Below are 17674 nucleotides of genomic sequence, written 5' to 3' on the forward strand. Positions count from 1 at the left end.
TTTTAGATCCTCTTTGGTTTATCTACTTCAGATTATATTATATATAGAGAGAGGGACTGATCCACAACCACGACCAACAGCATAAAAAAAAAGGAAAAAAAGTAGAATTAATTAATCAGATAATTAGTCGTCTGACACCTAACACAGGGATCGATCGGATATTGGACATCCATGGCCTGAGCCTCAAAATATATATTAATTATAAATAGGTAATTATATCGCTGTTATGTATTGTAAAAAGAATATATTTACAGCTTTTGCAGGAGTGAACAGTTCTGCATATTCAGAGAATTTTGCCAGCTTTTCTTGTGTCGGAGAACAGCTTTGTAATTAATTAACTTTCAGAGGAGAAGAAAAGCTGTCTATAATACAAATAACAAAGAGAGTTGCATCTCCTTTTGCTTTTCCTTCTCCTCCTTGGTGAGTTAACCTAAGTTAATTAATTATATCTGTCTATAATAAAAAAGTTTCGATCCTTAATGAATTAGAGACTATTACTTGTTTTGTTTAGTTATAATATACATCTTCCTTTAATTTAGTTAATTATATGTTCCGAGTACATGAATTGAATTGTGATCACGACTTAAGTTTAATTTCCATTTAATCGATCTTAATATTATTGAATGAGACAAGAGTAGAAGCTATCCATTTTGAGGGACCATTTGATCGATATATATCATATTTCAAGCATGCATGAATATAATGCATGCATGGGTTAATTAAATCCCAAACGCAAATATAATTAATCACACTTCACTTATTATTTATTTTCGAACAAAACAACAAAATATTTATAGATGAGGCCAAACACTCTACTGTACGTACGTAGAGTCGTCCCACTCTATCTGTAAATTAACTTTTATTTTTTGTTAAAAGAAATAATTAATTATTCTATTTTATAATTTATCTTTTTTAAAATACTACTAAAAGTTTAAAATTATCAAAATATTTATCACTTCTTGTTTAATTGTTGTCACATATGGCTTGAGGATGGAATAAATATCAAAGGGGTTTTTAAATAATTTGAAAAAGTTTGAGTAGTTTGAAGAAAGAAACTTTTTTAAAATATATATATATATATATATATTTTTTCAGCAACAACTTCCGCATAAAATAATATATGCAGGTAAAGTTTATTATCTTTACCTGCTCTGTCTCAATCGGAACAAGGTATATAAAACCAAATCCAATTATTTTCCTTTTTCCACATCCACAAACACGCACACGTTCTCCTCTCTCTCTCTCTCTCTCCAGTCCCCGCTGCGGTTGAAGCAGGAATCGGCGTGCAGGCACCTGCAGGCCGGGTGCCATCTCGGCGGGAGGTTGTGGCAGCGGTGGCGGCGGAGGGAGCGCGGCGGAGATTGAGGCGGCCAAACGCGGTAAGGTGGCCGGTGGTGGGTCTCCCAGCCTTTTTCTGACCTCCCCTCACTTTTACCCCTGATCTATCTTTCTTTCCCCTTTTCCCCGGCTGGATTTGATTCCTCCTCTATGTTCCGTACTTAATTTTTCGCCCTTCCGTCCTTTTCGGTGATGGGGCTCGATTATTGCAGCTTGGAATGTAGCTTTCCTCGCCGGATTACGGTGGTCGATTGTGTTTCAAGCTGAAAGTTTTCGACTTTCTCGGGGATTATTTTAGCGTTTTCGGTTTCGTTACTGTTGCGCTTAATAATTTGGTCGATTGATTGAGTCTGAGTCCTCTCTTTAATAAACAGCATTTGGACACTATAACGAGAAAAAGTGCTGATTTTGTTCTGATTTTCCACCAGATTGCTTGACGGCGCTTGGTTCTATGATAGACCTGTACCCACTCAGCTTTATTTGGAGCGATATTCTTCTACCCCTGTAATTATCTTGCAATTTCCTTTGCTAAAATGAGTTTTCGTTTCCCTCGGTCTTATTAGGCGAAGCTAGGAATCCAGCTTTCTGCTCTTTTTATTTGCTAAAAGGATTTCTAAAGTAATTTGGTTCATATGATGTTTCCTGTCCAGAGAGTTTGTTTGCTTGTTTTTGCATTAGTGCTTTTCTTTTGCCCTATGCATTTGATTCTTTGTGTTGTGTTTTATATTGAAGGTTTTAGCTGATGTTTTTGGACAGCTGTGTTGATCCATTTACAAAGTTGTGGACCTTGTTTTTCAAGTAAAAATCTGCTGTTCTTTCCTTTAATGGCGTGCTTCTCATGCTTGCATATCGTGATTTTGTCTCATGCTAAATCTTAACATTCAATACCTGCCTTGCTTTATATGTCTGCACCTTCCATCGAGTCTTTTCATCTATTATGATTACTGTTTCCTTTGATTAGCCTAGAGGGGCTTTCTTCATCATCCCTGTGCCATGTATAAAGATAGTTCTAAAGTTATGGAAGTCTTGTGATCCATTCCTGTAATGTAAATGGTCTGATCTGTTTTCTCATTTCTTTTTACAGATAACTTCACTATAGTTTACCTTTTTTGGGGTAAAAAAACTTCACTGCAGTGTCTTGCATATCTATATATGCAGCAATTTACTGAATCACGCGGTCAGATTTCCATAATTGCAAAATGAGTACCCAACTTTTTTATTTACCAAAACACATAGCTGTTTTCTATTATGCCCATACTACGCATGACTCATTAGTTGACTGCTATGTGGATAGTCGATTGATACACTTTGTTTGCTCCCATTATGTGGTAGTCTAATGAGCTCGTGACAAAACAATTCAAGTTTGTGTTAATTTTAGAAACTCACAACTCTCTATTTAGGCTTTGGAATTCATGTATGAGGACATTGTTTGAAGTGTTTCTGAGGTGCCTAAGACTATCAACGAGTTTTGTCGTTTTGGCCAAAACTTGCTTATGAACTTAGTGTCCAAAATTTTAAATTTTGACATGGTGTGAACAAGAGGAGTTTTAGGAACCTTCAGTAGTTTTAGTGAGTAAATATAACAAGCTTAAGTCTTTTAATGAGTTTGTACCAAATTGTCTATGATTGTGAAGATTTCAAAGACCTACAACTCTAGAATATAGGTCTAAGAGCATAGTTACACTCAGGTGGTTCGCATGAGTGTAATGGTCCAAGTTTGAGGCTAACAACGAGTTTCGTTGATGATCCTAAAATGTTCAGAATTTTAAAATTTTGACATCAACAAGCCCTAGGAACCCTTTAGTGGTGTTGGTGAATAAGTATGACAAGCCTAAGCCCTTTAATAAGCTTGTGTTAAATTATTTTTTTAAGGTTGCGAAGATTTTAAAAACTCATATATTTCAATTTAGGCTGAGGGCATGGTTACACTCAGGAGACTCCCAGGAGTGTAATGATCTTACTTTGAAGTGATTCTGAAGTTCCTAAGATCATCAGTGAGTTTTGGCCTTACAGTGTTCAAAATTTCAAAATCTTTACACAGTCTAAAATAGGAGAGTCCTAGAAACCCTTTGGTGGTGTTGGAGAGTAAGTATGACAGGCTTTGACCCTTTAATGAGCTTGTGTCAAATTGTCTTAAAGTTGTGAAGATTTCAAAAATTTACATCTCTTAATTTAGGTTGTGAAATCCACGTTAGGGTATGGTTACACTCAGGAGGATGTAAGGAGTGTAATGAACTTGGTTCAAAGTGTTTTTGAGATGTCTAAGGCCATCAACGAGTTTTGACCCTACAATGTATAGAATTTTAAAATCTTGATATGACCTGAAACAGAGGAGTCCTAGGAACCCTTTGGTGGTGTTGTTAAATAAGTATGACAAGTCTAGACCCTTTAATCAGTTTGTGTTAAATTGTTTTAAAATTGTAAAAACCTACATCTATCAATCTTGATTGTGGAATCTAAGTCTGAGAATATGGTTACACTTAGGAGAATTTTAAGAGGGTAATGGTCTTTGTTTGAAGTTATTTTGAGATTCCTAAGACTATCTGAATTTTTTTTATCAAAATTCACTTAGAATTTTAAAATATTGACATGGTCTGAACCAGGGAGTCCTAAAAACTTTTTGATGGTATTGGTGAATAAGTATGAAAAGCTTGGGCCCTTTAATGAGTTTGTGCCAAATTATCTCAAGTTTATAAGGATTTTAAAAACCCATAGCCCTCAATTTAGGCTGTGGAATCTTATTTTGAAGGCATGACTATACTTAAGAGGCTCCCAAGCCATTAGCGAGTTTTAATCAAAACTCACTGATGGCCTTAGACACCTCAAAAACATTTTAAACCAAGCTCATTGCATTGCTTGTAACTTCTTAAGTGTAACTATGCCGTCGGACATGAATTTCACATCCTAGATAGAGAGCTGTGGGTTTCTGAAATTAACACAGTCTTAAATTGTTTTGTCACGAGCTTATTAGACTACAACATAATGGGAGCACAAAAGGTTTAGCAACCAATCGGGCAGTCAACTATCCGCATATCAATCGACTGATGAGTCATGAGCAGTCGACTGGTAAACGAGGGTCATAATGAGAAATAATTACATATTTTGGTAAATATGAAAGTTAGGTATGTATTATGGTATTACGGGAACCTGACTATGTGGTTTAGATATCCTCACTATATATTTGGTCTTAGTGGATCTTACTTATGTACATAGTGGATCTTGAATGTATATATAGTGATTCCTTCATTATAACATAACTGTCAATCATAAAGTTACGTTAACATATATGAAAAAAATAATCTAAATATAGGTCTGATTAGCTTTGTAGGATCAGTGAATTGGAATTGTTAAGTACAAAAAAAAAAAAGAAAAGTGAACAATATAATGGTTTCATATATGACACAACAAATGATGCTCATTCATAATAATAAGATTTTATATAATGTATAATTAACTATTAACTTATGGATAAGACAAATAATAGATAGCAGAATTGATAAATTTTGACTAGTCAGGTATATTGATATTATATGTCCACGTGATAGATCTTTCATGTCTACATAATGGCTCTTGAATGTCTATATATACTGGGTCTTGCATTATGTTTGTGTCTTATGATAAGAGTGATTTGTCTGCTATACAAAATAGGAGTTCATTCTCTGCAAAGATAGAGAATTTTCTGTAATCTTGATTTTTATACATGGTAAAAAATTTCATTAACTATAACATTTCTTCTTTCCCCCTCTACAAGTTCTTTCTCCTTTTATTTTCCAACATAGTTTTAGCATTGATGAGACATTACAGACCATGACATGTATCTCTGTCTATCGTCCTTTTCAGGCAACTCAGTAAATGGTGTCACTAGCAAGTGAGATGGATCCACTGGATTCTTTTCCAGGATGCATGGGAAGAATGATTAACATGTTTGATGATGGCACAAGCATAACCAGGACCAAAATGGCGACTGAGAGACCACATAGAGATGGTACTTCTCTTAATCACATTCAAGTATTATCAGGTCTTCTTTAGCTTGACCAGTTCTGTCAGCAAAGGCTACGTGTTTTGTTCAATCCTTCATGAATGTTTGCAATGCCTTCTAATTTGATTAGGAACCTTACCACCACCATCAGTTCCAGTGATCTGTCTTTATCCTTCCTTTTGGGGTTCCTATGTTGGTCTTATTTTTTGAGCCAATCACTTGTTTAATCTTCTCCTTTTTTCATTGATATCCAGTTTACAGCTTTCTGATTTTGGATGTTATGAACTTGGCTGTATTCTGATCTAGGAAATGTATTCCATTCTTGAAGCTGCAGTTTATTGAGTAAAATAATTTGTTGAGTTTTTGCAGTTTTGACGAACTGTGCAGATATACCGAATGAGCCAATATATCCTGTTGGAGCAAAGATGGAGGGCAAGCATGTAGTCATTCTAAACTTTCACTGTCTGGTCATCCACGTGCATGAAATCAAACTTATTTCTTAATCCTCCAATCTAATTTACATTTGTACAGATAGCAAGTAAAGAAAGGAGTTCACCAAACAAGAAACCATGCGGAACACCAATCAAAATGCTTATGTCACAGGAGATGTTGGGCGATATAGAGTTCGGGCAGAAGCCTCCAAGTGTTGTCGCAAGACTAATGGGTCTTGATTCCTTACCTATGCAGCAACCAGTCCTAGTTGACAAGAAAGTCAGAAACAAGGGGCATCTATTTGACGATTTAACAGAACTTCAACCTCATCGACAGAAGGAAGTTGATTGCTTTGACAAATTTATGGTATGTGATAGTCAGCCTTTCATCCATGGGGAAACATTTAAAGATGTATATGAAGTACAGCAACAACCACAAAAGAGTGTTTGGATTGAAAAGCAATCTCTGCAGAAAGAAAGATTTGATGACAATTCATATCAAAGGAGAATGAGCCTTGTCCGTCAGAAGTTCAATGAAGCAAAACTCTTGGCTACTAATGAGGAGTTCATTGATTCTAAGGAGTTTCAAGATGCTGTGGAAGTTCTAAATTCAAATAGAGATTTATTTCTTAAATTTCTGGAGGAATCGAATCCACTTTTCACAAAGAATCTCATTGAGCTCCAGAGTGTGCCTATACCAGCACAAAAAACACGAATTACCGTACTGAAACCTTCCAGCACCACTGTGAAAAAGATTGACAAACATATTGAGAAGCAATTACTTGCAGATTCAGTGGAAAGTATCAGAAAAGATAATGATCATCATTATTGGACCCGTGAATTATTGCAGCCAAAGGGTCAGAGTTTGTCTCAGTCGACAAGGATAGTGGTTCTGAAGCCTTGCCCCGAGAGAACTGACCGTGTGATGACTAAACTTCCTAACAATCTGCCAAAATTGACGGATGGTCCACTTTCTGGTGAAACTATGGCAAATGGTGAATTGACAGGTTCAAGAGAAATAGACAAGGGGATTGTTCATCATCTGCAAGAAAGTCTGACTTACAACAAGGAAGATGTATTTTTATCTTCTGTATTGTCAAATGGATATATCGGGGATGAGAGCTCTTTTAATCAGTCAGAAAGTGAGTACATGGAAGATGACATTGGATCTACAAGTGACGTGGAAAATGCAACTCCAGCAACAGAGCATTCTTGCAGTTGCATGCATAATATTTACAGTCCTATCTCAGCTCCATCCTTTACACGAACTTCTCATTCACCAGAATCATCTGTTATTCGAGAAGCTAAGAAACGCCTTTCAGAAAGGTTGGCTTTGGTATCTTCAAATGATAATTGTCATGAGCCAAGCGAATTATGCAGAACCTCAAGCACCTTAGGTGAAATGCTTGCAATTTCTGAACTAAAGATTGAAAGAAGCAAAGATGGACTTGCTCTCTCTAGGAGCAAGTCATCCAATGAGGAAAATGACACAATGATATCCTCAGCATTCCTGTCTTCATCTGGATCTAAGAATGATGAATATTTGCATGGCAGCTTATCAAGATCAAAGTCAGTTCCACTTTCTCCATCAGTTTCTGAAGTTGATATGTTGAATGGGGAAATCTCTGGTCCCTTGCTTGGTAAGCCCATTGTTCAGATCGTGGGACCCAAGACAAATAATAGGAGATCATCTTTCAAGGATATGGTCTCTAGTTTTTTCTTCTCTAGAAGCACAAGACCGAGCAGAGAGAAGTCCTTCAAATCTGCCTCAGTGCAGGATGAAAGAGTACAGTTGCAAAGTTTCAACGGTAATAGTAAATTGAATGATGATTTTTCAGAAGCTTTTGATGAAACGCCCTCAGCAGAGATCACACAGTGTACTGAAAACTTACACGATGAGTCAACTGAAGGGACATTTCATAAGGTAATAAAACTTCACAAATTTGCTTCATAAATTATACCTTTTTTTTATTTCCTCTTTGCTTGTTAATTGTTGGTGAATTGTTAACTTAACTAACACAAGTCAACAATGAGATTGAGGATATCTTCCACATCCAATTGACTTCCCTTTGACTTTACTTATGTTGCACAGAATGTTTATGATCTCAAGCATTCATAGTGATACCCATACTACACCACACCTTCACATTTTGTCTTCACTAATAAAAAAGAATGATTCGTCTATTTTCTTATACTTCCAGTATTGTTGTTATATGCATAATCAGGGTGTTGATTCTCTTGAGAAACCTGAGATAATGGGAAACTGTAATCAAAGTTGTTTCAGCCAAACTTTAGCAGCAGACGACATCAGTAATGCTATGTCACAGTTTTGTGCAAATGCCATCTCTGGGCGTCCACGTAAGTATTTCCCACCTCCGACTGCATGTATATTTAGTTCTCTCAAGTAATAGCATCCCCTTTATCTTTGTCTCCAGAAGCACTTTCTAGGTCTCCACCTATAGAGTCAGTCCCGCGGTCCTTGCTGAGAAGTAGCCCATACATAGACATAGCATCAGTAAAGCCCTTGATGCCTTCCATGATTCTCTCCAAGGCAGATGAAGAATATGAGCAATTTGTTTTTGTGCGAAAGCTGATACAATCATCTGGGTTAGAGAACAAGAAGAGCATGATTTTTGGTAGGTGGCATTTGCTTGACAGTCCATTGAATCCTTCATTGTTGTATGATTCATTGCACATGGATGACGAGGAAGCCAAGCGAACCGTGAACCACAGACTCCTTTTTGATGCTGTAAATGAAACATTACTAGACATTAGCCAATCCACACTGTTTGCTGCCTGCCATGGCCATCATAAGTGTGATGTGATGGGTGTTTCCACATCCAGAGAAGTGTGGACGACTTTAAGAAACAGGTTATCAGATGAGAAACGTGTGCCAAGTGAACCCATCAGCAGCAGCACAATTGTAGAGAGGATAGTGAAAAATGAGGTCACAGGAAGTGCATGGATTGAGTCTGAGTGGCTGGAAATCTGTGAATTTTGCAAAGATATTGCTGGGAAGGTGTTGGAAGATCTGATTGAAGAGGCACTGTGAGAATCATAATGCCATTCATGAAGCCAAGGCTTGTTTATCCTGTCTTTCTTTGGGCCTCCTTTTGCTTAGGGTTATCATTGGTTAATCAAAATACTAGCTCTTATCGATCTACATATAGTGTTCATTGTCTATATGCACTATATTAGTAATTCTGGAGCCTGATCCATAGTTGCCATATATTGTTGAGTTGATCTTAATTAGTCAGTGTCATTATTTTAGATTGTGCCCTGGATCAGTTTTACTGTATAAGAATTATGTAGCCAATACCAAATAGTTGGGATTCACGTCTCTTATTGTTGTTGTATGAAGATGTCTAAATCTAACATGGGGTTACTATTTGGATTCACTTGTTAGACTAAATCTAATTTGTTGTTCAATGGATGTATATATACTTGAAATTTAAAAACAAAGAGATAGACAGTTTGAGAGTACTTGCCGAGTTTTGTTTTTGGCAAGTCTCAACTTTTTTTGCGATATGGAAAGCTTGATAAGAAGACATCATGATTTCATTGAAGATGGATATTTTTGCAAATTTAAGATTTAACAATTTAAACACTTTGGCATCTTCAATGATATGTAGAATTTATATTTCTGTTCCTTCAAAAATTACTTTTCTATAACTATTTTATGTGTTCATATTTTCATTTCTTACCCGAATGCCCTGAACTTCCATTCTTCTTTCTCATTGATTTTGTAGAAAGACTATGATCGAGCTTCTTTAATATCATCTGAATTATTGGCAATGTGAACTAATTGTATGTGTTGATCCATGTTGGGATGTAATCGAATCGAGTTGAACATTAAGAGACTTGAGTTTGAACTCAGTTCAGTTTTTTTCTTTAAGTTCGAATTCGATTCGAGTTTTAATTCTTAAGTTCAAATTTGATTCGTAATGAAATTAAATAGTTTATGAACGACTTCAGTTTAGTTCGAAAATGATTTATTTAAAAGTTAAACGAGTTTAATTTGGTTTAGTTCGAAAATAATTTGTTTAAAAATTAAATGAATTTAATTCGAATTTAACTCGTTAGTATATAATATTTATAAATATATATAAAAATATGATAAACAAGTTTCTTAACGAATATATTCGTGAGCTTTTAAATGAATTTGTTCATGCACTTATAAATTAAACACTATTAAATTTGAATTCAATTTAATAATATTTTTAAATTTGAAATCAAGTTTAAGTTTAGTTTGCTAACTTTAACTTAATTGAATTTTTTTTTTAATGGAGACATGAATAGCTTGCCAAAATGAACACATTAACATTAATTGCATCGATATTCGGTATATTAATTAAGTTAATTACACTCTAATTAAACCTCGACGAGCGGATTGGGCTTCATCCGGTGGGTCGTGGGTCTGCGCGACGCTAGCTGCAGGCGGCGCGACAGCTGGGGCACGACCCCCTCGTCGCCAGCCACTGTTCGACGCACCGCCCGTGGAAGCCGTGGTTGCATGCTGGCAGTACCCGTACGGCGTCGCCCTCCGCGAACTCCGTCAGGCAAATGGCACACTCCGCCACCGCCCCGGCCAGCCGTGTCCCCGCCGCCGAGAACAGAGTCGTCGGCACCTGCACCACCGCCGCCGCCGCTGATTTCTCAGGGTCCACTTGCTCCTCCGAGGGGAAACGTCGGGCGAGGAGGAGGCGGACAGCGGCGGCTAGCAAGTAGGCTAGGAGGACGGTGGAGAAGAGGGCGGCGAGGATGATAGCCATGGTGCTGCCGAATTCGCCGGCGCCGGAGTAAGGGCCCCAGGAGCCGGCGGGAGTGGGTGGCGAAGGCATAGGATGGATGAGGAGCTCGTCGGCGGCGGCGGCGGCGTGGGGAGGCGGCATCGCTCGATCAAGTCTTCTTTCGGATCGATCGCTGTGATAATTATTTGTTATGGAATTATATATATAGCTGTTAGCTAGGGCGGGGCCGAATTTCATAAATCATAATGATTCAGGGTTTTTTTTAAAAAAAGACATAATCAGAAAGACCAAGTAAATATAAAGAAGTAATCGTATCATATATTTATAAAGTATTAAACAAACTAAAAATAAAAAATAAAATAGATTTAAAGAACAATTATTTAAGATCCTATAAATTGAAAATTTCACTACCATTAAATAGAATTAATTAGTTTTGCACTTAAATATCAAAATATTTATTCCATTAAAACTTATTAAAAAATAGTTATTATTGTAAATTAAAAGCATAACTAAATTCACCATATATATGACTATAGCTATATGAAGAGAACTATTAGAGAAAATTAAAGATGGCTCCTAATTTCCACAATAAAAAGTGTATTAAGCTTAAGCCACTGAGTAAAGGTAATTCATTAGGAAAAGTGACATGTAATCCATAATAAATGATTGGATGAGGACAGAAGAAGATTAGGAATTAGCATTTATATATGATCCAATAATTATAAAGCAAAGGCCTTATAGTTTAAAATTTGTAATCTATCATTTTAGTTTTGATTTGTAAACTAATTAAGCAAATTTATCAATCTCAATTTGAACTAGTGTATTAATTTGTTGTTTAGTATAAATCTTAAAGTTACAATTATTGTTATAGTTATTTTATAGAAACTTTACTTACAAACTAAATTTCATTGATTTTAATTGATATATATATATATATATATATATATATATATATATATATATATATATATATATATGCTATTTTTAATTTTCTATTATAAATCCTATACATGATAATAGTGATGATGATGGAAATAATAATAATAAGTGTGACTTAAATATCAGGGCACTTGGCTCACTTAATACGACCAATCAATCAATTTATAAATTAATGGAGGTGGAAGCCGTATAAAGTAGGGAAATGAAACCATCCTATTTAATAGAATTAATTAATTCCAAGTATAATGCCAAACACTTGAAATTTTCATTAAGACTAAATAAATAATTACTACTTTAAACATGCATATTTATGCATATATAAACTTAGAAAATGTTAAGTTACTGTTCAATCGTTTAGAATCAATCGTATTGAATGAGTATATATATATTATTCTTTCACATGAAATAATTTTATGCAAAATTATATATTACTAAGAAAAATCAATTTTTGACATGTCAGAGATAGCTCTTCTGCAAAAGGTGAAATCCACCACCCCAACGGCTTCACATAGACTATTTATGAGAAAGTAAATCGAGAAATATGCTTGGCTTCACCGAGATTACTAAACGAAAGCATCAGAGATACATCTAAATGACGTCTTTTGCCACGTCGAATAACTATTTAATTTATTCACAGGTCGAGACAATTAATAAATACGGTTTTGTATCTTTTTCATCTAGATTTTAGATTATGAAAGATTTGATTTTAAATCTTGCAAATTATTTTTTTCTTTGTTTTAGACTTTCTGCTCAACAAAAAAAAATTGGAAATCAACAACGACCGTCATTAAATGTCTTGCAATAACGACGGGAGGAAATCTGGTTATTAAAAGGTATGACATTAACGACTGAAATAAAAAACATGCACACACCGTACGCCTCAATCGATCTGTGCATGCATTACCTCTTTATAGAGGATCATAAGATCGGTCATGTGAAGTCACTGAAATGGTAGATTCCATCTTTTACTGAACCATTCAGCAGCTAACTGATCATCTGCTTTCTTCTTCACTCTATTAACAGCTAGCTAGCAAATCAAACTGTAGACGTAGTTAAGTGATGGCTCAACCATCAGAGACCATCTCAGAGAATGGCAATGGCACCGTCTTCACAGCCCTAAACTTGCCCGCATTGTTCAGGTGCTCATTCTCCAATCTGTAGGTATACAATCAATATCAATTAATTCTATGCATTATTTTATTTAATCTCAAAATCCACATACGAACCTGTAGAAATTCCAATGACCACGTCGAATAATCTCCAAAGAAGCCAGCAAAAAATCAACCAGCCTGTGCTCAACTAGGCCTACGTTCAGTCGCATCACGCTCTCAATCCAGGCAAGTCGAAGCACAAAGTTCAAACACTAGGCAGGAATATACATAAATTAATATCTTAAAATTATAAATTTGTATATATGCATGTACAGATATACGTACCATCGAGGCATAATAATAGGATTTGTTTTTGAGAATGAGCTCGTCTCTGAGGAAGAAGTTGGAGGAGCCAAGGTCGAAGAGGCCCCAGTCCTTGACCAAGTCCCAGAAGAGCTGGTAGAAAGTGGCGCCGGTGGAGGTGACGATGACGACGCCGAGCCACATCGGCGTTGCCTCCGTCGAGTACTTCCACCGTGCCGCAGCAGCCACCATTGCAGATATGTACTTCCCTGCATTCGCCAGGTGGTTCACATCGTATCCCTCCTCCATGTACCGTCTCAAGCACTATATTCATTAACTAAGATTAATTATACGTACAATTATAATTATAACTAACTACTGACTGAATTATATATTTAATGAGACCTGCATGGCACGCCAGTAGTAGGGGAGGAAGGAGATTATGTAGGCCATCAGCTTGTACTGCTGACTCCGAGTGCAAGTCTCATAGGGGTGTTCTTTGAATCCAGACGCCATGAAGTAACATGCTGCTAGTTCCATGTGTCTCAGTAATGGAATCTGCATGCATTCAAAAGAACAAGCTATATAGAGAGTTCTTTCTTTTATATAGCGATTAATTAGACCGCTAATTAATTCAAAAGGGAATTCGCTCCTAGCTACAATATATCTCACCTGGCTGGTTAGCTGGTCAGCCATGAAGAAGTCGACCATCAACACCTGCAATTAATATAATTAATCATTAATTGTGAGCTCAACCTACTAACTGACCACAAAAGTACTCACTAAATTACTTAGAATTAATCATAACCAGTGCTTAAATTAAATACTGTGATTAAGATATAATTACTTTGTACAGCGGCGAAAATACGATGTTGCGAATCACACGCAGAAAGCAGTAGCGAGTGGAGCGATAGAATATGTTGAATGGCAGAAAGAGCCCCACTGTGAATACCTGCACATTTATTAATTAATTATATCTTATTTAAAAATGAATATATTATATATATAGTACCAGTAAGAGAGCTCCTGGAATGGCATCGACGTGGTGGTGGGAGAGTACGCCGGCAGATCGGAGGAGGAGGTGGGCGACTAGGGCAGCGACGACGGCGGTCATGAGGGAGGCGCTGATGAGGAAGGCATCGCGGTGCTTGAGAGCGGTGTTGGGCGAGAACTCGAAGATGAAGTTATGGTTGATTCTGCAGCCTCGCCATGCCAAAATGTTGCACCCGTACAAAAATACATGCAGACTAATCAATGCAAACATGCTGCAATGCATATTGATAAACACAGATTTTTTTATTACCATTAATTACGAGGATTCATTTAGAGAGAGAGAAAAGTATAATACCTGAATATTGGATAAACTGTTTCCATATAATCAGATTGAGTAGCGGTGGAAGAAAACATACCGCACAAATGTGCCAATATGGCGTACACAGTGAATAAAGTCACAAAGGTGCCAGTGAACAGACCTGCATTTTACTTAGTTTATCCACTAGCTATTAAAATAGTCAACTAACAAGCATATATACCATTAAGTTGATCAAACTAATTAACATAATTCATAGTTGATCCCGCAAATTAAGTCCGGTACGTGTTCTTTATGCGTGCACGAAAGTTAGTGTTCTTTGAGAGTTTAAAGAGATTGGTACTGCTTAATTACTTTTCTATATATATTTGGACTAATTAGAGTAGTTTAAAATAATTACCGACGAAGAAGGTGACCATGTGAGACTCCTTGGGTCGCTGAGGTCTCAGAAACTTCATGGCTTTTTTTCTGTCATTGCTAGTAAAGTGCTTTGTGAATATGGACTCCACCTCATCTCCCAGCTTTAACACCTGCATGAATATTAATTTTTTAATTATTCTGTCATTAATTACTAATTACTTACCTCTTCTGACCTAGGCAAACAACATCACATGCATCCGATTGCTTGCTAGTGCATTGGATTATCTATCTATCAATCTTTCTATATATTAAGCAAGCTAAGTGATCAGAGTCTCACATCCCAAAAATTCACACACGTAAAAAGTGGTTATGGTACATTGTCCATCGACTTTGATATATTCTTCTTGCAACTGCAGCACATGTGATGGATCCTGACATCCTCACACTCCATCTGCAGATTTACATGTTTTTGAACGTGAATGGATCCTTAAATTGACTTGAACACCAAGTATACCTTGCTAGATGATTTAATTACTAGACATACAATTCGAATTAGATAGTTCAACCTCCTGAATGGATTGTCCTAACTATTTATATGTATTTACACGTAGGTGGTGCACTCAATGCCCACTTATATTGCTTTCATGACTTTGATTCCTACACCATGAAATAGAAATCCATCCATCTACTTATATAATATATATTTAGCAAACAAGCTGGTGCGCATCAACATTATTAGCTATATATTTAAATTAAATTAAGATTTAATCTTTTCTCTGTGATCTCTAGCTCGACAGAAATTGTTTGGCTGTGATATAAAAACATCTCTTAGTCAAATACTCAAAAAGAAAAGTTTGAATAATCATATATTCATTAGCTTAATTTGTGGCATATATGTCGTTGAGTAAGCAAAGAAACAATCAATGAGTAGAACCTGATTAAAAGGATGGAGACGACGTGAAGGATGAGAATAATTGATCGATAGCATGCATCAGTAAGAATTGAAGTTATTTATATACGAAGTACCTGGTCAGAGCTGACGAAGTGCGACCTTTTGACCTTCACCGAGAATGCAGCCGCCTCTGGCCGTTGATTCGACACCTTCAATTCAATTCAAGATCTCGTATATTTAGTAAATTTTCACTTTAGATACTGATGTTTTGAAAATTACAGTTCTGTACCCTTATAATTTTGGAAATTATTTCATTTTAACGCTTTAATTACCTTTTCAAATTTCTTGAGGATCTTTCTGAAAGCCTCCATGTTCAAGGAACTGCATGCACGCCACAATATATATTCTTTTTAGAGTTGCATGCAAAAAAAGAAAAGAAAAGGACTAGAGCTAATTAATTAACTGCTAAATTAAGACAATTATAACAAGGTTTTTGACTCGTGTTAACTTTGGAACGCTAATTGATGTGTTAATTACCTGTATAGCTTGAGGAGGCCGAGGCCTTTGTAGAGGTGCACGAAGGCCTCTCTGATCATCTTCTCCGCGCGCTGCAATTTCTTCCTGTTCACGCAGTCGCCTCCTTCCTTGCGGGAGCTGCTGCTGTTGACCATGTCTTCCCATACCATCGAGATCGCCCTCGCAGGCGTAGTCGGCGGGATGTCGATCCGCAGCGTCGTCGCCGTCCGCAGCCTCCCTGTCTTCTTGAATTCCTTAGCCTTCGCGCCGCCAAGACCCAGGAAACTCACCCCGTTTCTCTCCAGCGTCGATATGATCGCCTCCTCTGTTATCCCTGTTTCCCTCTCCTCTCTTACCGTCGCCGCCGTCGCTTCCCCCGGTGGCCTCCCTACATCTGTCTCTGTTTCTAAATCACCGGAGACGGAGGTGGCGTCGGACAGAACAGCTGGAGGGGAGGCGGGGCCGTGGCATTGGCGGCGGTGTTCGAGGTAGAGCTCCTTGAGGTCGACCAGGATCTGGAGCTGCTTTCCCAGGATCTCCGCGCGCTCCCAGAACTCGTTCTCCTTGTTGCTGTAGAAACTGTTCACCTTCTCCAATTCCACTTCCAGCTTCTCCAAAAACTCCCTCACCTTCAATTATAACTTGCGATCATGTGTCTATGCATTTTCTTTCTAATTATGAATGGAGGTTAAATATTATACCTCGTCTTCTCTGGATTGGACGATAACCATTTCGAATAGATTATCTTCGTCCGCCTACAATGATAAACCAACAACACTGTAAAAAAAAAAAACAGAGCAGATTGAAACAGTCTGCTAATTCCACTACGATCATCCATTGCGAATTTGAATGGAATTGATTCGATTCGATTCTTCGACGTAACAAATGACAAATTGTAATTGATTGGACCAGCTAAAGTTAAAGGAACGGCGTAGATTTATCGATCACTAACTACTCGAGATCACTGTCGAAAGCAGAACAGAGAAACGTATCGATATGCACATATCTGAATGAAAAGAGAGGACAAATCACGCTGTTTGCGTGAGGGGAGGATGAATATAACGATCGATCAATAATGGCGTCACGGCGGTATGAACTACCCGACTTTTTGAGTGCAAAGGCCTCACCTTTTCTCGCGAGAGGAGCTGGAATTATAGCAAGCTCGAAAGAAAAAGGATTATATATATTAATGCAGCTAGGATCAATCAATGTTTACCGGAATGGAGTAGTCACGGCCGTGGCCGCCAGCGTAGAAGAGCGCACGAATGGGGTCCAAAAGAGAGAAGCCATAGCCGCCATCGACGCAGCCACCACTGTCCTTGTTGTGGCTGTGGTCTTCTGAAGAAGAAGAAGAAGAAGAAGGAACAGAGGAGCGGCGGAGGGCGAGCTTAATCTTCTTGACGTGCTTCTTGAGTTGACGGTAGTCGACGAACTTGTCTTTCCATTCCGGGATCAGCTGTGCTTCCAACTCTCTAGAAAACTTCACCATCGATCGACCTCTCCTTCCTCAGTCCTCTGTTTGAAAGGTAAACAGAGAGGGAGGAAGAAGGAAGTGGTGGAGAAGGATTAAAGGGAATTGGAGAAGGAAATTGTCATATATAGAGAGAAGAGACACCAATTGTGATGACGTCCAAAAGCCACCATTAACACATTCTCCAATGGATGGGTAGGTCAATCTGTAATTTTGGTTTTTATTTAAATCTTAATTTCTAAGAGGAAGAAGGAAAATATCAGAATATCTTAAAGTATTTGCAACGGTTCGAGT

General features: G+C 37.3%; 3 protein-coding genes across 5 annotated transcripts; 1 reads left to right on the plus strand and 2 right to left on the minus strand.

Moving 5' to 3' along the window:
• The first annotated feature begins 1233 nt into the window (after nt 1–1233).
• Nucleotides 1234–9084, plus strand: LOC141847056 (uncharacterized). Of its 3 annotated transcripts, XM_074735050.1 has the most exons (7): nt 1234–1379; nt 1767–1842; nt 5179–5323; nt 5687–5757; nt 5849–7672; nt 7974–8106; nt 8184–9084. In XM_074735050.1, exons 3-7 carry the CDS (start codon nt 5191–5193, stop codon nt 8798–8800), a joined length of 2778 nt encoding a protein of 925 aa, XP_074591151.1. In that variant the 5' UTR covers nt 1234–1379; nt 1767–1842; nt 5179–5190; the 3' UTR covers nt 8801–9084. The 3 variants fall into 3 exon arrangements, with proteins under 3 accessions (XP_074591151.1, XP_074591144.1, XP_074591156.1); XM_074735043.1 differs by lacking the exon at nt 1767–1842; XM_074735055.1 differs by lacking the exon at nt 1767–1842 and having other exon boundaries at nt 5705–5757.
• Nucleotides 9085–10031: 947 nt separating this feature from the next.
• LOC141813119 (RING-H2 finger protein ATL79-like) lies at nt 10032–10657 on the minus strand. Its single transcript, XM_074701025.1, has one exon. It carries the CDS (start codon nt 10638–10640, stop codon nt 10176–10178), a length of 465 nt encoding a protein of 154 aa, XP_074557126.1. The 5' UTR covers nt 10641–10657; the 3' UTR covers nt 10032–10175.
• A 1785-nt stretch (nt 10658–12442) lies between these two features.
• On the minus strand, nt 12443–17398 carry LOC141844115 (phosphate transporter PHO1-2-like). The gene is made up of 14 exons (XM_074732125.1): nt 17126–17398; nt 16611–16664; nt 15931–16538; nt 15726–15774; nt 15528–15602; nt 14542–14671; nt 14181–14304; nt 13845–14097; nt 13680–13784; nt 13505–13549; nt 13238–13390; nt 12875–13156; nt 12665–12801; nt 12443–12593 (listed from the first exon to the last, which is right to left on the minus strand). Exons 1-14 carry the CDS (start codon nt 17396–17398, stop codon nt 12503–12505), a joined length of 2379 nt encoding a protein of 792 aa, XP_074588226.1. The 3' UTR covers nt 12443–12502.
• Between the last annotated feature and the right edge of the window lie 276 nt (nt 17399–17674).

Source organism: Curcuma longa, chromosome 1 (genome assembly GCF_044706935.1).
Source record: "Curcuma longa cultivar G26 ecotype Majalengka, Jawa Barat chromosome 1, ITB_CL_G26_1.1, whole genome shotgun sequence".
Classification (NCBI taxonomy): Eukaryota; Viridiplantae; Streptophyta; class Magnoliopsida; order Zingiberales; family Zingiberaceae; genus Curcuma; species Curcuma longa.

Bases quoted from the DNA above. Each gene is read 5' to 3' on its own strand.
- LOC141847056 (XM_074735050.1), top strand. From the start codon at position 5,191: ATGGTGTCACTAGCAAGTGAGATGGATCCACTGGATTCTTTTCCAGGA. The intron at 7,673-7,973 runs GTAATAAAACTT...ATGCATAATCAG, and splicing joins CTGAAGGGACATTTCATAAG to GGTGTTGATTCTCTTGAGAA. The intron at 8,107-8,183 runs GTAAGTATTTCC...CTTTGTCTCCAG, and splicing joins TGCCATCTCTGGGCGTCCAC to AAGCACTTTCTAGGTCTCCA.
- LOC141813119 (XM_074701025.1), bottom strand. From the start codon at position 10,640: ATGCCGCCTCCCCACGCCGCCGCCGCCGCCGACGAGCTCCTCATCCAT.
- LOC141844115 (XM_074732125.1), bottom strand. From the start codon at position 17,398: ATGGTGAAGTTTTCTAGAGAGTTGGAAGCACAGCTGATCCCGGAATGG. The intron at 12,802-12,874 runs GTACGTATATCT...ATTCCTGCCTAG, and splicing joins CCTATTATTATGCCTCGATG to TGTTTGAACTTTGTGCTTCG. The intron at 12,594-12,664 runs GTTCGTATGTGG...GTATACCTACAG, and splicing joins GGTCATTGGAATTTCTACAG to ATTGGAGAATGAGCACCTGA.